The sequence below is a fragment of the Panthera onca genome, chromosome D1 (genome assembly GCF_046562875.1).
Source record: "Panthera onca isolate mPanOnc1 chromosome D1, mPanOnc1 haplotype 2, whole genome shotgun sequence".
NCBI lineage: Eukaryota > Metazoa > Chordata > Mammalia > Carnivora > Felidae > Panthera > Panthera onca.
In genome coordinates, this window is record NC_138348.1 from 28,128,377 (window position 1) to 28,150,931 (window position 22,555).

At 38.0% G+C, this 22,555-nt stretch overlaps 1 protein-coding gene across 1 annotated transcript; it reads right to left on the bottom strand.

Moving 5' to 3' along the window:
• Window positions 1–264: 264 nt before the first annotated feature.
• On the bottom strand, window positions 265–17,359 carry DEPDC7 (DEP domain containing 7). The gene is made up of 9 exons (XM_060606302.3): window positions 17,216–17,359; window positions 8,241–8,631; window positions 6,286–6,413; window positions 5,195–5,384; window positions 2,532–2,743; window positions 1,623–1,765; window positions 1,311–1,436; window positions 1,125–1,203; window positions 265–587 (listed from the first exon to the last, which is right to left on the bottom strand). The coding sequence occupies exons 1-9, from the start codon at window positions 17,286–17,288 to the stop codon at window positions 394–396; spliced, it is 1,536 nt and encodes a 511-aa protein (XP_060462285.2). The 5' UTR covers window positions 17,289–17,359; the 3' UTR covers window positions 265–393.
• Between the last annotated feature and the right edge of the window lie 5,196 nt (window positions 17,360–22,555).

A 22,555-nucleotide genomic window follows, 5' to 3' on the forward strand; every position in this document is an offset into this window, starting at 1 on the left:
TACTGTTTGTGGTAATTACCAAATTCATTTTATCATAGCCTGAATTTCTATTTTATATCTTTAAGGAGTACCTTTCAAGGTAAAAACCACAGTCCTATTAACTGTTAATTAGACTTCCTTACTATTTAATACTGTTATGTAAACACTGCAATGTCATATCATTATATTCCTATGATGTTCTATAAAGTATTGGGCAGAGTAATTATAAATCAACTCACCCTAAACAGGTCAATACTTAACAGCAATACACCATCTAAGACTCAGTTTATACAAAAAACATTTTATTAAGTACAATTTCATATTTAGAACACCCAAGATTACAAATGTGATTAGGTATTTGGGATACATAATTTATTCTTAAAATACATAATTTATACACAGACATTAAAAAACTCAGTCTCCAAAATACTCAATAAAGATGTCTGGATGACACTTGTAGAACTGACCTAGCAATTTTTTCTTCTCTTTGGCAGATAGTTTTGAATCCTCATCAATAGTTTTTAGTAAATTCATTAGTTCATCCTTAGTTGTCTTCTGTGTATAGTCAGAATAATCACTTTGATCAATTCTCTGGCAATATATATATCCTTCAAGTTTAAAAGTAAAAAGTTCAATTAATGAATCTATTCCTCAGATTTAACTAAAAAAATAATATTTTCACATTTCTATTTTTATTCCCCAGTTTTTAAAATGCAATGAAGATGCTAAGTACTGCTGACTTTCTAACCCTGGTTATTTTTTTTTTTTTTAAGTTTATTTTTGAGAGAGAGAGAGAGAGAGAGAGCGAGCACAAGTCATGAAGGGGCAAGGAGACAGAGGCAGAGAATCCCAAGCAAGCTCCGTGCTGTCAGCACAGAGCCTGATACAGGGCTCGAACTCACAAACCATGAGATCATGACCCCAGCCTAAGTCAAGAGTAAGACGCTTGACTGACTGACTGAGCCACCCAGGCTCCCCAGGTCAAGTTACTTTTTGACATAAGGAGGGTCTCTGCCAAGTCTGGGTAACTCCAAGGAGTTTAAAGTTTAATTGAAATTAAAGTGCAACTACTTACAGCAAGACTTTCAAATAAATACTAGGAATTTAGCTTTGAAAGATCATGAAAATACTATTTCTCAGATTACCTGTATCTCTATTTGGATCTCTTCCTTTCTGAATGGCCATGAGCTTAACACTAACAATTTTATGTAGAGTTCCTGGAATCTTTAAAAAAAAAAAAAAAAAGAGGAGGGACATGGGACATTATTCAAATGCATTGCAATCTAGTGATCTATTACATAAGCTCAATTTAACTACTTTCAGAATTTTACCTTAAAAACATCTTTTTGATGATCCATTAAAAAGAGTACCAGAAGATCAGTTTTGCCTTTGGATAAATTTTTATTGTCAACAATAGCTTTTGAGAATATCCTTTTCACAACCATTCGGTTGTCGCTCTATAAAAATAAAACAAAACACACCCAATAGTGTATATTTGAACTAAATTTAATATAAAAGGCAATATTAAGTATTAATAGCTATTCATTTCAGCATACTTGGTGCCAATGTAAAATAATCTGACATGTGCATCCTGTAAGTATTAAGGCTACTGAATGCAATTAACATTTAGACGAAAGACTTACTTCTTTCTGTAATTTAAATTCAGAAGGATGTGCTGCAACAGCCATGAAATACAGTAGTCTTCTAAATTCTTCTCTATTTTGGGAATCCAAAAGCTTTAGAAAGAGCTGAGTAGCTTCTAATGCTATTTCAGTCTTCCCATTCACTTCAGCCAAAAGAAAAAAACGGCTTTTAATTTTGACCAAAAGGGACTATTAAAGGAACAAAATTCAAGTTAAAGCTTAAGTTAAACAGTAAACTTATTCAAAACTATTTTCAAAAGCAAAACAAAACAAAAAGACGAGGAATTACAATAAATGACCAATACCAACCTTCAAGACAGCCTGTTCTCAAATTGACAACTCATTCACTAAATCCTTGTCAAAATTAACAATCTTAGGATGTTGTATCAAATTCTTGGCTTTGAAAATAAATTCCCAGCCTGCTTTTCATTAATTCAATACATTTCAAGTGTACACTATGTGTAAAGTACTGATGTATCCAACTCTACCTGAGAAAAATAGACAGGATTCTCTGAAACCCCTGATTTGTTTTCAACAAACCATGAGGAACAGTCTGGCTCACTGGTAGAGGGACAGAGTGTCTGCCATTTTGAAGAGAACGGAGTGGGAAGAGTGGTGATGTTGGTGTGCTTTCTACAGAAGAGAACTACCACGCTGTACTTATTAAACTTCCAGTGAATGAGGGTAGCATTCTCCTGTGCCAACAGAAGTTCCTGCGTAACTTTACAGCTTATTAAAGCCTCTTTCCAAATCAGCCCTAGAAGTTTTGGAATAAACATACTTTCCATGGATTAATCCAGATCCACTCCCAGCCTGAAGTAGTGCCATTTTGGTTAATTCTGAGGATAATTAACTTCTTCCTGTTTTTTCCAAAAGACACATTCCAGGATCCAGTAAGCTCTTACTTACCTAAGAGTTCTGCAATGCCATTATGAACATCAGATAAATGATTTAACAGAGGTTCCCTACTACTGTAATATTTGCCAATGGCATCAAACAGAAGTTCTTTCACTAGGTCTATCCTATCTGGTTGCTCAGGAAAGTTTCTGCTTATGTCCACCACCATCTGATCAGGAAGGTATTCTAAGCAGTCAGTTGCTGCAGACAGCCATTCATCTTCCCTATGGGGAAAAAAGAATTATTTTATTTTAAAAAGCAAAAAAGCAACAAATGTACACACAGTACTTACTACCTATCTCAAGTCTGCCATGAAGATAGATTTCTATACCCTTAAAGATACATGTAATTCTTTTTAAAATATTGGTAGATCATGTATCACAGACCAAAAGCTTGGCTTAATAGGTCTTCTCTCTTTTTCTTTTTTTCTTTTGAAGGGAAAACAGAAGCTATCCACTACAATATAAACTAAGAAGGACATCAAAATTCAAAGTCTACTCTTGAAATTTATGACAGAGGCCCAGAAACTGAGTTACATGCTCAGGGTCCCACAGCTCTGTGTGTGATCAATCATCTCACACTTTGGCTAGGAGAGAATAGAGGAAGATAAGGTAGGGTTTCAAAATAATTAAATATTAATTTCTACTTCTAATAAAATGCCAGCTGGGTAACTTCAGAAAAATGCTACAGTTCAAAAAATAGAATGAATAGCTTTTAGTATTCAACTTGTTAATGTACATATGTATTTTATATATAGTTTTTAAAAAATCATGCACTCCACTGCCATGAACTCAGGACAACTAATTCTGTCACCACTCAGGTGCACTATATCGGACAGGTCAAGTCACCCTTCTGGGCATCAGCTTCATCAAGTTAATGGTAAAATGCAGCTAGATGATCTTTAAGGTCATTTTTTTTTTTTTAATGTTTATTTATTTTTGAGAGAGAGAGAGAGAGAGAGAGAGAGAGAGAGAGCAGGGGAGGGGCAGAGAGAGAGGGAGACAATCCCAGGCAGGCTCCATGCTGTCAGCACAGAGCCTGACGTGGGGCTTGAACCCATGAACCATGAGATCATGACCTGAGCCGAAACCAAGAGTTGGACGCTTAACCAACTGAGCCACCCAGGCGCCCCTTTAAGGTCATTTTTAACACAGTTTCTAACTCTGTATTTAAAATTTAAGGTAATTATAAAATGTTTTCAGGGGCACTTGGGTAGCTCAGTTGGTTAAGCAGCTGACTCTTGATTTTGGCTCAGGTCATGATCTCACATTGACAGTGTGGAGCCTGCTTGGGATTCTCTCTCTCTCCCTCTGTCCCACGCGCTCGCTCTCTCCCAAAATAAAATAAAATAAAAAATGTTTTCATGTTACTTTAGATTGTAGAAATAGGATTTAAATTCTTTTTTTTTTTTTAAAGAATTATGTAGGATTTAATCTTTTTTAACTCTAAAATTCTTATTAATAAGCCTCCTATTGTATACACAGAGTCAATAACTAGTATGTTGGGATTAACTGCTTTTTGCATAAGGTTTTAAACTACCTTTTGACATTCAACTGTTAATAGTTCATTGGACTGTAGAACTTATGAAGTACTGAAAATGTAAGTTGCATTCCTTTGAAACATTTCTATCTCCCTAACTACTGAATGCTATCTGCTAAGGCAAAAATAATTAAAAATTAAATAAGCTATAAGAAACAAAAAAATACAAGATTTTAACATGTGATAGTTTTACTTAGGAGAAGAGTTTCAAAGTTATAAGGAATACAGAACTCTTCCTTAAGGAAAAAAAAATCATATTTCCCTTAGCACCTGAAGTGAAGCCTTCATACCTTAAGATTTATATTTGGAAGAATGATGGTCAGATATGAGAACAAGAGTTACTTTCATTATATTTCTTTAACAAAACAATTAAAAATACATATTCAAGATATTCTGGAGAAGTATAAAAATATAGGTAGGCAAAGGATTCTGAGAATTTGCCAAATCTGTTAATTTTGTTCCAAGCCCTTTGAAGACCAGAGAGCCCTACATTAAAAAAATTTTTTTTGGGGCGCCTGGGTGGCGCAGTCGGTTAAGCGTCCGACTTCAGCCAGGTCACGATCTCGCGGTCCGTGAGTTCGAGCCCCGCGTCAGGCTCCGGGCTGATGGCTCGGAGCCTGGAGCCTGTTTCCGATTCTGTGTCTCCCTCTCTCTCTGCCCCTCCCCCGTTCATGCTCTGTCTCTCTCTGTCCCAAAAATAAATAAAAAACGTTGAAAAAAAAAAAAAATTTAAAAAAAAAAAAAAATTTTTTTTTATATTGTGTTATTCCATTTATTTTTTTCCTTTTATTTTTTCCTAATATGAAACTTATTGTCAAATTGGTTTCCATACAACCCCCAGTGCTGCCCTACATTTTAACAGAGAGAAGATGGAACATAATCATCTTCTTCACTTGATGCGCAAGTGAAGGTATGTGTGAAACAAAAATGAATATAAAAAATAATGAAAATTAAATCTGTTTCTAATTTTGACCAAGGTAATTTTGTTCTTCACTTTCCCAAGTACTGATAATTATCAATTGACTAATGCATCTCTCTGATCCTGTGGACAGAACTCAAAGGATTATCTTCAAACCATTATCTATAATCTTCCTAAAAACACACTCAAATTATTAGATGGATGTATTTCCACATACTGAGAGTCACTGTAAGCCTTGAGAATCCCTCGATCCAGATAGTTACTGTTGTTGATCAAGTCAGGTTGCCTCTTAGGCTGAGGAACTTTAGATACAACCTCTTGCTGTTTGAGTAAAGAGTCAAGAAGTGGAAGGTCTACAAGCTGCAGCAGACGTCCAATTGTTTCTTCTTGCCATACTTCATTAATAACTACACAGGAAAAATGACAAGGTAAAAAGTAACAATATTTATTAAATGCTCACCACAGTATTTGTCTAGGCAAGTAAGGTAGAAGTCTAAGGTAGAAGTTTGTGGCAAAAAAAAAAAAAAAAAAAAAAAAAAGGAAAGGGTAGAAGTCTAAGGTAGAAGTTTGTGGCAAAAAAAAAAAAAAAAAAAAAAAAGGAAAGGGAAAAAAGTCAATCTTATGAAGTGGTTTCTTATGAGAAAATAAAAACAATTCAAGATTTGTTTAAAGTGTAGGAGAACAGACTTGGACAACAGGAATTCTTTTCATTCTTGTACTGTAAAAAGCAATATGGCAGAGATAAGAGATCAAGTCATATAACATGTTAATAAGGACTTTGGAAGAAAGAATGATTCATTATTCAATCTGAAAACTGGTTTGAAACTATTGGCTGCAGATTATTCCACTCAGGGTTTCCACAACTAGGATGGGGGAGGGAAGGTGGAAATCGGTCATGAGTCTACAATCCTTTGCCAAAGACCAGGAAGAACATAAGAGTTCTGTTAATGTTAAACATTAATAATGTAATTTTCAAAATTTTATTTAGCCTAATAAAATGTTAGAGAAAGAAATATCTGAGAGCATATTTTAAATAAATAAAAATCTGCACGCAAAACACTGCAGATTTGAACCTCTGCCAGCTGATAGGACAAAAGTCAGTGTTCAAGAATTGCAACACTGATCTATTTGTTAAAGATAATAGACCTCTGTTAAAACTTAATATAAACAGCTTTAATACACAGTGTGCTCTTTCTTTGTGGTTTGAATATTTAAATTCTAATAAAGGTTAAGACTGAAAAGTTTTAAATAACTAACTTTATCTGAAGTTGGTCTTCTGTATTTCTTGCTTGTATCATCTTTACTTACCTTGTGGAGACAAGGTTGTAGACATGTTTATGTGAGGGTAGTTAGCAGGCTTTAAACTCAGATTTTCCCAGAGATCCTCTAAACTTGCCGATTTGGAATCAGACGACTTAAATAATGCATCTGAACACCTAAAATGAATTTTTTTTAAATTAATGTTTAGTAGTAAGCCCAGAGAAATATCTTACTGTTAGAAAGCTAAGAGTTTCTACAAAGTTTATTTAGTTCAGAACAAAAACAAAACAAATGCAAATTCTAACAACAGAATACAAAAACATGCACCTTCTTTCTCAAGTCTAAATACACACACTCTAAATTCTCCTTTGAACATTTAGATGTTTTTTTAAATTTTTTTTACATTTTATTTATTTTTGATAGAGAGAGACAGAGCACAAGTGGGGGAGGGGCAGAGAGAGACGGAGACACAGAATCCGAAGCAGGCTCCAGGCTCTGAGCTGTCAGCACAGAGCCCGACATGGGGCTGGAACTCACAAACCGCGAGATCATGACCTGAGCCAAAGTCGGACGCTTAACCAACTGAGCCACCCAGGCACCCCTGAACATTTAGATTTAAGTAATTTGATGATTAAAATTTTGGTCTCCTATTTTAGAACGTAATCAAACTTTATTATGCTGTTTTTTATCAGTTATGTCTATTTCTGGGGTGGATAGTGCTCATCATTTTCCAAATACAGAGCTGATAATCCTTTACCCACAATTCTCAAACCCAAAAAGCTGTGAAAAATCTAAAGTTTATTCAGAACTCATATGATGGCAAAAGCTAACCTGAGACTATCATAGCCTTTCCTTCTCCCAGTTAGAGGAGTATTTTGTTTACTGAAGAAATACTAATACGTTCGGTTACCAGATGCTGCCCAGGATCCCTCCAGGACTGTTACCAAACATATGGTCTATATACAAAAGTATCTTTTTAAGATCTCCAAAGCTCCAAATTGCTAAATGCATATAGCCCCAAAGGTTTCAGATAAAGTATGTGGACCTGTATCTGGAAAGCAGGGATTTTGCCCTATCTCACCCTCATATCTCCTTCCTATATTTAGAGGTAATTTTATCATCTTTTAAATATAAAGTTTTGAAAGTTAATACATTAAAATATTTGATACACTAAAGACATTAAAAATACACAATATCTGATACACAATACACTAAAAATAATTGAAAGTCGGGAAGACTAAAACTCTTTAGGTCAGATCTGAATTATAAGGCTTCAGTTGCATGGTCCCCTCTACACAGTTTAGCTCAAGGAAATAAAAGGGAAACATTTTACTTCATGACAAATAAGTTAATTATGTACTTATCACATTCATCCATTTCAGTCACTGGGTTCTACAATTCTGTCCCCCAGTCTCCCTTTAATTGATTCCCTCTTCACCACAATCCCCACTTCACCCCCGTCTATAGACTGCAATACTGCAATAGATTCCTAACTAGCTCTCCCCATTAGGATGTCCAGATGGCCACCAGGATGACCTTTCTAAAATATAATGTCATTTTTTTGTGGCCTCCCCAACATCTGTATGATCGATTGCAAACTCAAGTCATATGAAACTCTCCGCACTCTGGGTCCCACATGCCTTTCATACTTCACATCTGCCATTTCCTAGATTCTAGTGATAACTTACCTGCCCACCTTCACATTTTCTGTTCTCATACCACTTTGTGCATAAACTAACATACTTTTACGCTATAATTGTAACTTGAAGCAGAAAAATCAAAGTTTGTTGATTGTTTCTGCTAGATATAAAATATGAACAAGCAAGAATTCCAGGAGATACTGAATAAACAAAAGTTCACTGTATTTTATCAAATTTACCCACAGACCCAGATTTTAGCCTCATTTATGGTTTCCAAAATAATATAAAATCATTCAGCCTGTTGCTAAAAAGTAGATGATATCCTGCCAATACCCCCAGGATAATCTAACATTATATACTAACCTGGAAGGTGAACATAGTTTATTCTCTTTGCCTAATTGACTGTCTTGGTTAGGTATGGTTATGAATCTATAAAGGCTGCAACTACTATCTTCAAATGTAGGTTTTTTGTCTTTTCCAAAGACTTTGGTTGGAACTGCTTCAAATACTTTGTAGTCCATAAGTGCTTGACACACTCTTACCACTTTGGCCCGAGGAATATCTACATCACCAAAATATTTATTCTGAATTAGGTGAGAAAAAATGACATCCACAGCTTCTGAACCAACAAAGCAGTCATTGTGTCTTTTTAAATGGTGTCTTCGTTTTTTCACCTCCACCTGTGTTTGAAGAGTGTTTATAATGCTGCTCCACACATAGGTGGCTCCGAATGGTTTCTGGGCCACGCTGAAACCTGGAATGGGAAAAACGCAGAGTAACCTTGTTCATTTATAATAAGGTCTAAGCAATCCTTAAACAAAAAAATAGCCATTTCAGGGGCACCTGGGTGGCTCAGTCGGTTAAACGTCCGACTTCAGCTCAGGTCATGATCATGCTGTCTGTGGGTTCGAGCCCTGTGTCAGGCTCTTTGCTGACAGCTCAGAGCCTGGAGCCTGCTTCAGATTCTGTGTCTCCCTCTCTCTCTGCCCCCCCCCCCCCCCCCCCCCCCCCCGCTCATGCTCTGTCTCTCTCTGTCAAAAATAAACATTAAAAAAAAATAAACATTAAAAAAAAAAAAAGGAGCCATTTCAGGGGAGCCTGGGTGGCTCAGTTGGTTAAACATCCAACTCTTGGTTTCAGCTCAAGTAATGATCTCACCGGTTCGTGAGTTCAAGCTCCACGTCAGGCTCTGCGCTGGTGGCATGGAGCCTGCCTGGGATATTCTCTCTCTCTCTCTCTCTCTCTCTCTCTCTCTCTCTGCCCCTCCCTCTCTTCCCTCTCTCAAAAATAAGTAAAATAAACTTTAAAAAAGTAGCAATTTCCAAAGTTATTACTAAGGAACAATTATGAGGTCAGCTTATTACTGAAATTTTAATTAGTAGCAACTCATTTAAAATGTAGTGCCTACTATATGCTGAACGCTGTCCTACATGCTAGGATACAAAGGTGAGGAAAATCAAATCCCTGTTTACATGGACTTATACTTTGTGGGAAGATACAGACAATATGTACATGTTATATGAATGCTAACAAGAAAAATAAAGCCTGGTGAGGAAAGAACACTATTTCAGATGGATGTCAGGAAAGATCTGACAAGGTGATTTCTGAGCAGAAGCTGGAGTAAAACCAGGAAGCAAGCTGTGGAGATATTTGGGGAAAGAGAACAGAAAGAGCAAAGGCTCTAGAAACCGAGTGTGGGTAGCCAGGGAAAGAACAGTAGGAAATGAGATCAGAGGAGAGTGGAAATGGTCTTTGGGGTGGGGTATCAAGTAGGACCTTGTGGCAGTTACCAATTATGTGTAAGGAACTCTATTAAGTGCCTTATGAATTACATTACAACATTAGCAACCGTATGAGGTAGATATAATCTCAGAGAAGCAAAATAGATTCGCAGAGGTTAAATGTAACTTCCAAACATTATACTGTAAGAGATGGTATTGGAATTTGGTTCATGGTCTATATGATTTTAAAGCATTTATCAGTAAATAGATGTATAATTATAGACATACATACACACAGCAGTTGGAATAAACTAATATTTTTTTTAATAAATTTTTTTGAACGTTTATTTATTTTTTAGACACAGAGAGACAGAGCATGAACGGGGGAGGGGCAGAGAGAGAGGGAGACACAGAATGGGAAGCAGGCTCCAGGCTCCGAGCCCGCAGCCCAGAGCCTGACTCGGGGCTCAAACTCACGGACCGTGAGATCGTGACCTGAGCCGAAGTCGGACGCTTAGACTAAGCCACCAGGCGCCCCTAAACTAATATTTTTAAAGCTTCCTACTATGCAGGCTTAGGAGTTAAGCACTTTGTAACAGGGAAAACTGGTTCCTGCCTGATAGGAGCTTACAACCTACCACAAAGATAGGAAAAGCACAGAGATAAAGCAAGGTTTCAGCAAGACAGGAAACAGAAAACATGCTTTCAAAGATTTATCATGTTTTTCCTGATTTTAATAAACTGGTATTTGGCAAAACTACAAAGAAAAGGAGAAACAATAAAAAGGAAAACATAGACCTTCGTTTAATAAGCTGATGGAACAGAGTCTAGCTAATCATAAGCTTGGTGGCTGGGTGGCTTGCTCTCTTTTTACATAAACACAGACTGTGCCTTTTTATGTGTTACAATTTTCAGTGATGCTCTGAATATTCAGTGGTTCTAATTTTTAAGCCTCTATTTTTGTTAAGTGGATCACTTCCTTTATTTTTAGGATTCTCTGACAGAGAAGTTGAAAACTTACTACTTCCCTTAAGGTCATGTAAAAAGGAAAACTCTGTATCACTACAACTCTAAGGAATAAGAGAATTATAATTACAGAAACTGCTACCTGAAATTATCTTCCTGCATGTTTAGATAAAATATAAGGTATAAGATGAAAGCAAAGATAAGTTCCTGAAAGACATTAAAACTCCACTTAATGCACTAGGGTCATAAATTTTAAGTGGGTCATCTGGAATTCGTCTTTTGTATTATAATACATAAAAGAACCACAGTGAACCATCACACTGTATCCACTTGCAGTGCCATTTTGTAGCTACTAGAAATTTGAACATCTTCACTATTTAAGTTACTAACATACACACAAAGCCCTTTACTGTTTATTTGTATATTTCCAATACCAAAAGTAGATGGGTAATTCAACTATCTACCAATTACTTTAATGTTCATTTAAAATAATCAGCAAGACTGTTTTTATATTTTAAAATTCAAGATACTTCAGAGGAGCGCCTGGGTGGCTCAGTCGGTTAAGTATCCCACTCTTGATTTCCGCTTAGGTCATGATCTCACAGTCATGAGATCAAGCCCCAAGTTAGTCGGGCTCCACACTCAGTGTGGAGCCTGTTTGGGATTCCCTTTCCTCTCTCTCTGCCCCTTCCATGCTTGCACGTGCACTCTCTCTCTCAAAAACAAACACTTAAAAAATAATAAAAATAAAAACAAAATTCAAGGGGTGCCTGGGTAGCTCAGTTGGTTAAGCGTCTAACTTCAGCTCAGGTCATGACCTCACAGTTTATGGGTTCGAGCCCCACACTGGGCTCCGTGCTGACATTTCAGAGCCTGGAGCCTGCTTCAGATTCTGTGTCTCCCCTTCCCCCTTCTGCCCCTCCCCCGTTTGTGCTTGCTCTCAAAAATAAACAAACATTTAAAAAATATTTAAAAACAGTAGTCATTAAATAAATACAGTATTTATTAGTCCTAAAATAGAGGATATCATAAATTCCATAATATATACTAGTCACAGTATGCAGGAGTAGGACAGGAAAGGAAAATAAGATTTGAACTTGTAGAGATCAGAGTGCTTTTCAAGTAGATTGAAATAGACTTCTGGGTAATAATGTTAAATCTGAAACACATCAGTCTTAACAGTTGAACTACAAGTAGGTAAGTATACAAATCCTAAAAAATAAGGCTGAGTCACTAATTTGAGATCAACAAGACCACAGAATGGAGTGGGAGGGAGGGGACACTCAGTTTCAGCGACATGGAAAAGGCTAATCTTCAACCGGGGAGTTAAGAATAAATTTCCCCATATTAACTTGCTGCTTAAATATGGGAAATCAGGAAGTTTTGCAGGTTGGATAACACAGTATAAAAGATTAAAGAACAGGTTAGAGCAGGATACTAGGCACCTATGAACCACACAATGTTTCCAGAGTCCTCCAGGCATGATACAATTCAGCCCTTTCAGGTCCCCTCTGTTCTCACTGACCATTAATTCCCTACCATTGCATCCTGGGATATTTCCCCTCAAGCATCACCACCCACAGACCCAAAGTAGCTCATGTTCATACAGATACTTTAATACATAATATACCCTGGACTTGACAAGTAAATGTGCCAAAACCCACACCAGGATAACCTGTTTTTTTAATGCTGACTTCACCAGTTGAACACAGGTCCCCCACATGCTGGTTTGAAACTTATTTATCATCATCTAAGAGCTGAAATGAATATTGGTATAGCAGACCATGGCCCAGTAAGACAAATTACTGCAACTTCCAACCAGAATTCAAGAGACCAGAAGTATACAATGAATGCTTTGTAAATCTAGCAATCAGAATTTCAGCCTGTCTCCAGCCCTCACTAGCATATGAGCTAGACATTTCTTTAAAATTCATCACTATCTGCATCCTTGAAACTTCCTTATTTAATTTATATTTGGTCAAGCATGTTCTAAAAGCATCATGACCAAAGGATCAAAGAGTCTAGAGATCAGCTGTGATAACCTTGGATAAGAGAGTTAACCTCTATAGGTCGGTTTCTTCATTTACTGATACAAGAGTGGAACACTGTGTTTAAGGTTAGTTTCCAGTCTCAACTGCTGAATATAGGATTTGAGAGATTGAAATTCTACCCCATCTCCACTTAGATATGGACATTGAACACGACATAAAATATGGTAAGAAATGAAGCATAGGAACAAATGTGACCTTATCAGATACAAAGCTTTTTGGAAGATGTCTGAGCCTAATAAGAGGCTCAGAAATTGTTTTAAACTAGATATATAATATACTATACATACTCTTAAGCACTATATAAATCTAGACTAGTTAACATTCACTTTTCAAGCAGATTCATTTTTGTTTGAAAATAGTTATTTTTCAAAGGCAAAGACCTGTTCTTTGCATGTATTTGAAATCTACCCAAAAGAATTTACCAAGACTAAAAAAGTTAAATTTCTAATATTGAACTCTGATATATGTTTGTAATACTACTGATAATCATCTTCATTTCTATAAATATACACTAAATAAACAAGTTGTTACAATAATTCCCTAAAAATCAAGCCATAAGGCAGATATGTCAAGAAATTACATTTACTCAAAAGTCACAAAGGGATAATCAGCTTCAACCACGATCTGTGCAGCACCTCTACCATGGCCCTGCTTGTGTTATTTAAAGGCAAAAACAAATTCTATCATCACTTCAAATTCGAAGGATTACTGAACTCCGTAGAAGATCAATACATACATTACAAAACTGGATCCTGATGCAAGGTAAACACAATTATTAAAACATGCTTTAAAAATTTTTTTTATGTTTATTTTTGAGAGACAATGACACAGAGGGAGCAAAAGGGAGCAGGGGCAGAATACCCAGGCTTCAGGCTCCACAGTCAGTGCAGAGCCAACTGGGGGCTCAAACCCATAAACCACGAGGTTATCACCTGAGCAGAAGTCTGACACTTAACCAACTGAGCCACCCAGGTACCCCCCAAAACATGCTACTTCTAAATTAACATGTAACGATCTCGTTTTATTCCTAGGCATTAGACTGTCCCCACCCCACAGGGAAACAAAACAAAACAAAACAATTCAGATAGCTCATGTTAGGCAATTTTCCACAAACTTGAACAGTGAAAAGTAAGTGCCTTATTTTTTTTTCAAATGTCCTTACAGTTTGCAAAAGTTCAAATTATTTAATTGCCTTATAAACTGCCTCACAAAATACATTTGGTTATTCAATACTTGTAGATGATTGCCAACTACTAAAAACTTTGAAAAGAGAGTTAATGCTGTGGTTCTTAGTGGATGATTTTACCCCAACTGGATACTTGGCAATGTCTGGAGCCATTCTTGGTTGTCACAAGCAAAGGAGGGGTTGGTGCTACTGGCATTTAGTGAGTAGAGGGCCTAGGGACACTGCTAAACACAGGCCAACCCCCACAACGAAGAAAATGTCAATAGTGCCCAAAGTTCAGAAACTGTGGGTTAAGTGAACACTAGTTACACATGAAAACCTGTGTTAATGCAGGACGTACAGTCCTCCTTTCTCTGGATACAAAGAGTAAGACAAAAGCATGAGTTTTGGAGTCCCAGATACCTGGGTTCTATTCTTGGCTCCATCATTTACTATAATGCAATCTTGGGCAAACAAGGTTATTTTTCTGTTGCAAAAGAGACCTAGTTGCACTGATCTCTGTTACCATCAGGATCATAGGAGACAATATGTCAATACCCAGCATCCAACAGATGTATATTTCAAAACAAAGTGGGAAACGGTTACTTACAATCTAGAAGAGCCTAAGGACTCAATGTAATGGAAAAACCTGATTGGGATCCCTGAACAGAGAAAGAACCTTAAGCAAAAATTAAGGAACTCTAAATAAAGTATGGGCTTCAGTTAATAATAAGAATGCATTAACACTCGTTCATTAATTGCAACAAATATACAATTCTAATATAAGATGTTAATAGTAAGGGAAAATGAGTAAAGAGCATATGGGAACTCTATATACTAACTTCGTGACTTTTTTGTAAATTAAGTCTATTCTAAAATTTAAAAAATTTATTTAAAAAGTAAAAAAGGAAGGTATCTTTCTTCTTCCTTCCTCTGAACTAAGGGGACAGAGTTCCTACCTTCAAAGAGTTTATCCCTTACCTATTCACCTCACCTGATGATGTCAAGCTCCAAACAGTATTCAATAAATAAAGACTGTTAGCAGATAAGGCAAGATGTGTCACATACCAGAAGATTTAACTCTTCATCAGAAAATAATATGTAAATCCTAAGTCATTTAGGATTTAAGATAATGTTAAGAATTTTTTCAGGAGGTTTTAAAACATTACAGAGTTTTCAAGACAAAGGAAAAGAACTACATCTATTGGACATTAACCAAAGCCTTATGAAAATAGATAAATGTAGAGAACTGAGTTTGGGGTATTAAAATAGGCAGCTGTAACTAAGTGGGAAAAGCCTGCTGCTATACACTGATACCAATATACAACATTTTTACTGCATATTGGTTTTGATAGTTCAAAGTTTGTTTTCCTCTTATTTAGTATTAGAGATGTCATGCTGAAGACAGAGACTGCCTCTAAGAAGGTTGCAAGCAGGTAAAGAATGTAAAAGAAATCTCTTCTAATAAGAACAATTTTAAAATACGTTAAAAGAACTATCAATACAAGTAGGCACTGGCCCCTACTTTAATTCACACAGATTAATGAGCTAGCATATGGGAAGTACTTTGAGCTCCCTGGAAAAGTGATACCTGGTGAATTCAGAGAATTGGGTTACAGTATAAAAGGAAAACAGGATAACATGCCACTTTCTTATTTGTCTGTATTAAAAGGCAAGTATCTTTAAGGTATGTCCTGAAGGTTAGCATATGGCATTTATTTCTTCTACATAAACCAGGTCCCTGGTTGTTACAGCCCCTTTAAGGTGTGGAAGAGTTACGAATAGGTAGAGAACTAAGAGTAGAAAGCTGCTTGCCTGAGCATACAGAAAGGAAATAGCAAGGAACCAAGAAGCACAGGCTCCTATTACTGTGTTCCCTGGGACTGTGAGAAGGCAACTAAAGGGTGTAAGAGGGATTAACAAATGCTAACAGGTAGGGTTCCAACCCTAGCAAGCAAAACAGATGAGAAAAGGCAGTGGGCTTTTCTCTGCCCACTGTGCTGCTGTGCAGGACACTGGTCTTTTCCATGTGTTCAAATCTGCTAACCAGCCCTTTAGCTCTTCCCTCTGAAAGTCATCTACTTAATTTTGAATACTTGTTCGCTTATGCCATCTAAGAACCTGTTCACAAATGCCCAAAGCTCAGAACTGGTATTTCAGCTGTTAGAGAAGACAGCGTGCCATGTTTTTAATCATGTAAAATTTGGCAATTTCTTTCTCTCAGAAAGTAAGCCTAAAGATTTCCCAAGTCTGTTTCCAATACGATTTGATTTTGAATTCTCAAGTGATGAATATAAAACAACTCTTTTCACAATGTAAAACACAGAGAAATTCTGAATGTAGCCATCATATGCTTATCTGAATCCTTTAAATTGGGGAATAAGGTCAGTATTATTCCTAAAGTAGTTCTCATCACAATTTATTAGAGTTTTGAAGATTAAAAGGGGCATTAGTCATTATAAGTCAAACACAAGACTGGAGCCACTGAGATGCACCTATCTGACCTAAGTCAATTCACTGACTACTGTCACCTTGAGGAAGGAGCCAGTTTCACTGGTTGGTATTTTCCAAAGGAAAAGTTTTTGTCAGATAGGGAACCAATTTGTAGAACACCCTACAGAGCAGATGCAGAAGAGGGTAGGGGTGTAACTTCTCTAGAAAGTAAAAAAAAAAAAAAAAAGAGCCAAGTGTTCTCTGGATAGTTTGTTGTGGTTTGTTTGTTTACTGAGTTGTAATATGCTAAGATCAGATTTTTAGAACTTATCATCCATTCCATTCATTTGTTTGGACATTCAAAGAAAGTAAGAGGCTAAGCAAACTACTCTCAAAGCCAAGCCACGATTAAGCTCGTGGCAGAAATTCATCAACGTCTCTCCTAATGTCATGTAGCCATTAAAAAGAGTTCAAAACTTCTATTCACTGAAATACTGCCTATCCAGAAAATTTAACGAACAAATATTTTTTTGCCAAGGTCCTGCCCGTTGAACAGAGCCCAGGAAGTCTGGAGAACAGAGCGGGCAAGAGAGGCGCTCGGTTCCTGGCCATACTGTGGAGCCGAGGCTTGTGGCTGAGACAGAAGGCAAAGAGCCATACAAGTCCAGATAAACTTTCTACGAGTAACGACGTGGAGCCTATCTGGAGACCTAGTGAGAGCGCCTGGCACGCAGCTGGCCACTGAAAAGCGCGCAACAAAGTTCAAGTTGGGGACTAAGTAGAAAGCTGGGCTGTGAGGCCGGCAGGGTCGGCCGGCTACAGCCCACCCGCGAGAGAGGGAGCCAATTCGCCGACAAGCCTGGGCACTAGCCCGAGGGGGCACAGCTGCGTGGAGCCCGCTGGACCCGGCGGCGTGCCAGCCTCGCGCAAGAACCGCATCCTGAGCCCCCCAGCCCGCCCTGTGACCCCCACACGTCCCGGACAGGGGTCTTCATCACCTACCTGGAGGCTTCTGCGCTGGGCTGTGGAGAGCTGAACAGTTCAGAGCCGCCGCCTTCTCCCGCACCGTGGCCATAGCCGTAGCTGCCAGGCCACCAGCTCTTCCGACCGCTGCACGGCGAAGTGCGCGCCCGCGCCCCGGCCGCCAGTTAACTGGCCCGGGGCGGGGCGGAGCTCCCGTCAGGCCCCGCCCCCGGCCAGGCTCTGCCCGCCTTGGCCGCCGCGCGCCGCTCGACACTGGTCACGTGCCTGCAGGAGCTGCGCCTAACCTGCAGCCCGCGGGGGCGGAAAAGGTTCGGCCCCGGCTCCGGGCGCCCCACCGCACCCACCCCCGCCCCGGACTGCACCGTTGTGCTGTGTTGCGGGCGGTAGCAAAGTAAAGAGCATTTGTGTGTGGGAGCCGCGGATCGGCGCCGGCACTCCCATCCCACCGCCACTCAGCGTCGCCCCAGCAGGAGTTAGCCCACCTGGGTGCAAACCACGACACGCAGTTGATGAGCTCTGAGGCTTAGCAAGTTGCTTAATTGCTCTGTGCCTGAGTGCCCTCACCTGTGGCGTAGAGTTTTGTGAAGATTACACAAACTAATTCATGTTAAGAATTTTAGTACTTGGTCCTGAAACTTTAATGCTTAAAATTATGTCACGATGGTATTTGCGTCGAATTTTTCACGCATCCTTCTCTGAAAAATAACAAACAACAACAACAACAACAAAAACAAATCTTTATCTGGCCCAGGAGAGCAATGTTTAGAGGTCATGGTTAGGAGGGCATCTGGCTGGCCATGGAAAGAAAATCGGTGCCTCCTCCAAAGTAACTCTGGGTCAGGAGGATAGGGACAGAGTTTGCTATGAAAATGGAGTGAAGGCCAAAAAAGAAGGGAAGGGAGGGTTGTCAATGGGAAGTTGCAACTGGGGAATCCAGGGGTGCCCTGCTGAGGTACTTCTGAAAGGGTGAAGGATCTAAGTAAGGGACCAATAATTAATTGCCAGATACATGCCTGGGTTTTTTTGTTTTTTTTTTGTTTTTTTTTTTTGGGTTTTTTTTGCCCCAAATTTGGGTATTTTGTAATCATTTTAAAACTTTGGTACATATAATAAATATCTGGTTAAGGAGGATACCTGTGTGATCAGGTTATAAGTTAGAATGCTTTTAGGTGTGAATTCATTACTTTGCTTATTGGAAGAAGCCCCTGCATGTGGTTTAGAGAATACAATTCTAAGAATATAGACATGTGGTTGTTTCAAAGAATACATACTTAAGAAGCTGTGACCCAGAATCCCAATTTAGTGCGTGGGGCAGGGGCAATCTGAAGATTTAGAAAAGATTGCCAACTGGTTTCTCCTTTTTTTAATGTGCTCTCTCCCCCTGGTGGTAGTAAAACCTGGCCTCAGGTCTGTTCAAGCAATTTCCTCTGTAATTTCTCAGTTGGTTCCTGCTGGCAGAGATAAGATACAATTTAGGACCTGTTTCAGGCATTCAACAGACCAGTTAGCTTTAGCCTGTCCCAGGCTGCATAAATGAATAAAAATACACGTTCAGTTAAAAAAAAAAAAAAAAAAAAAGTGGGGGGGTGGTGTGGCCTGGGTAGCTCAGTCAGTTAAGTGTCCAACTTTGGCTCAGGTCATGATGTCTGGGTCCATGAGTTCAAGCCCAGCTCTGTGCTGACAGCTCAGAACCTGAAGACTGCTTCAGATTCTGTGTCTCCCTCTCTCCCTTCCCCTCCCCTGCTTTCTCTCTCTCTCAAAAAAAATAAACATTAAAAAAATACACGTTCAGGGTCACCTGCGTGGCTCAGTGTGCTGAGGGTCCAACTTCAGCTCAAGTCGTGATCTCACCTTCACCGTTCATGAGTTCAGGCCCAGCATCGAGCTCTGTCCTGTCAGCATGAGCCTGCTTCGGATCCTCTGTTCCCCCCTCTCCTCCTGCCTGCACCTCCCGGACTCATGCTCTCTCTCCCCAAAATGGATAAACATTAAAAAAAAAAAGTTCATCCTCATTGCTTGAGAGAGAAAAAGCTCATACTATTTTTGAAAACAAATCTTGACAAACACTAGTATTGGGTCTTTTGAAAAAGTCAGGTGACCTTAATGATGATTTTGATAATTTATATAACATTTCAAATAATTTTTACCAGTTTGTGCTTTATTTGTTTATCTCACCTGAAATGCTGTATTTCTTTTTCCTGACCTAACCACATTCTATGCACCCTGGAGGCCTAACTCAAATCCCACCATCTTCACTGGACAGATTGTACTCTGATGTATTTCTTTTCTGACCACCAATGGCACTTACCAAGTACGTTATTATTTAGTGCTCCCTCCCCCAGCTTGAGCAGATCTTACCTAATTATTTAAGCATACACACATTGATTGCCTAACAAAATTGGAAAATTGTCAAGGGCAGAGAGCATTTTTTTTTTCTCTATTTATTTATTTTTAAATTTACATCCAAGTTAGTTTGCATATAGTGCAATAATGATTTCAGGAGTAGATTCCAGTGATCCATCCCCTATGTATAACACCCATTGCTCATCCCAACAAGTGCCCTCCTTAATGCCCCTTACCCATTTAGCCCATCCCCCCATCCACAACCCCACCAGCAACCCTCAGTTTTGTTCTCTGTATTTGAGTCTCTTATGTTTTGTTCTCCTTCCTGTTTTTATATTATTTTTGCTTCCCTTCCCTTATGTTCATCTGTTTTGTATCTTAAATTCCACATATGAGTGAAGTCATGTGATATTTGTCTTTCTCTGAATGACTAATTCCACTTAGCAGGCAGAGAGCATATTTTAACCTTACTGATTTCTTTTAGTATCTAGTGTTACACATATAATAGATCTCTTAATTATCCTTATCAAAATACAGTCTTAAAAAAAATCAGCTTTGCAACATAAGTGTCCATCAATAGATGAGTGGATAGAGAGGATGTAATATATATACATATTTATATTATATATATTTATAAATAATATATATTTTAATGTATTATGTATTTAATATATATGCACACGCAATGGGATATTACTCAGCCATAAGAAAGAATGAGATCCTGTCATTCATGGCAACATGGATGGAACTAGAGGGTATTATGCTAAGTTCAACAAGTCAGAGAAAGGCAAATGCCATATGATTTCACATATAGATAGAAAAAACAAAATAAAAAAACAAATTGAAATAAATTAAAAACAAAATAAATGAACAGACATACAAATAAATAAAATGTTTATTCATTTAGGCTATTACAAAGTCTTAAAAGCTTAAAGAGTAAATATACATGATGCTGAAAATATCCTCTTCTGTTACCTAGGAGGAACATTTTTTTCAGAGGTAGTTTGCATTATTTGATTTAGATTAATGTCAGTTCAAATGAGTGCATTCAACAAGTTTGAATCCATCGCTCATGATTTAGAAAAAAAATTTAGATTTGCATGTCCTTACAATGGCCTTTTTGACCCTGGGTCTATCAGGACTTTAAAGATACTCTAGGGGTGCCTGGCTGGCTCAGTTGGAAAAACATGCAACTCTTTGATCTCAAGATTGTGAGTTTGAGCCCCACATTGTGTGTAGAGATTGCATAGACAAACAAATTAATTAAATAAAATAAAGATACTCTAAAAATCGCAGTCTAGGGGCATGTCGCTGGCTGAGTCTGCAGAACATGCAACTCTTGATATTGGGATTGTAAGTTCAAGCCCCATGGTGAGCATAGAGCTTACTTAAAAAAAAAAAAAGAAAAAAGAAAGAAATAGAAGAAAAAGAAACATCATAGTCTAAAATAAAAGTTCCAATAAAATATTCTGACAATGGTTTCTACCATTACATACTTTTAAAAAATGCACGTAAGTGGGGTGCCTGGGTGGCTCAGTTGGTTAAGCATCCAACTTTGGCTCAGGTCATGATCTCTGGGTCCGTGAGCTCGAGCCCTGCGTCGGGCTCTGTGCTCACAGCTCAGAGTCTAGAGCCTGCCTTGGATTCTGTGTCCCCCTCCCTCTCTGCCCTTCCCCTGCTCTTACTCTGTGTGTGTCTCTCTCTCAGAAACAAACACTAAAAAAAATTTTTAATAAAAAATAAAAATTAAAAAAAAAATGCAGATTCATGTCTTCCACCCCACTTTTTGATTTCTTGCTTCTGGGGTGGTGTCCCTGACAGTCTTCATCATTTTTTAACTATGGCAAAAATAGACAAATCATCATATTTAACATGTATCACTGATATGCAGAATGCAGAATGTCAGTGAACCACATTTTGAGAAATACTTCTCTAAAATCTCAAAGTTTCCTTTTCCCTGATAGGACATTTTTCATAGGTTATAAGTTCCAAGACTGCAGGAATTTTTGTCTTTTCACTGCTATATCTTCAGTACATAGTTCAGAACCTAGTTCATAATTAGCTCTTAACAATTTTTGTAAATGCCTGAAAAAAATAAAATATTTCAGATGCAGTAAGTATCAAGAAAAATATGTATAATTTTCTGTATACATAGTTTACTTGATATAATGGTATATCATAAGCTTTCTGTTTTAAGAAGCATAAAAGTTTTAATGTAAACTTCTGTACAATTTTACTTGGAAAGTTAAATCATAGAAGATTGAGTACCAAATTGGTATTTTTAAAAATTTTTTAATGTTTATTTAGTTTTCAGAGAGAGAGAGAGAGAGAGAGAGACACAGCATGAGTGGGGGAGGGGCAGAGAGAGAGGGAGACACAGAATCCCAAGCAGGCTCCAGGCTCTGAGCTGTCAGCACAGAGCCCAACGTGGGGCTCAAATCCATGGACCCCGAGACCATGACCTGAGCTGATGCCGGATGCCTAACCAGCTGAGCCACCCAGGAGCCCCTAAAATTAGTATTAGTAATGACTTGCCATTCATGTGATTTCAAATACAGGACTTTTAAACTTTTCTTATTAGTTGAAAGCTGTGGGTGCTATGGAAGAATTAGAATAAACTATGTTTATCATAAGTATTTTGTAGAAATATTTGTTATCCACAGTCCACCCCCTTTGTTCTTTATGTTGACCACAAATCAACAATGGCCTTTCTCATGGAACAGTGAAATACACTAAATGGTTGTTTTACTTTTTGTTCTATACAAGTTTCAATAAATTAAAAACTAATATGTATCATGACTAATATTTAGAATGTAATAATGCATGTAGCAAAGTGCTGTGACTATTTTGGGCAGATGAACTAATAAACAGAGATAAACTATGACCTCATAATTTTATTCAGGCCCCCAAATTTGGCTTAGATCAACCATTTTCTCTTTTACAAATGGTGTTTCTTTTTTTCCCCATAAAATGGACATAGCTTTATTTTTCTTCTGAAGCAATACGTGCAAAGTC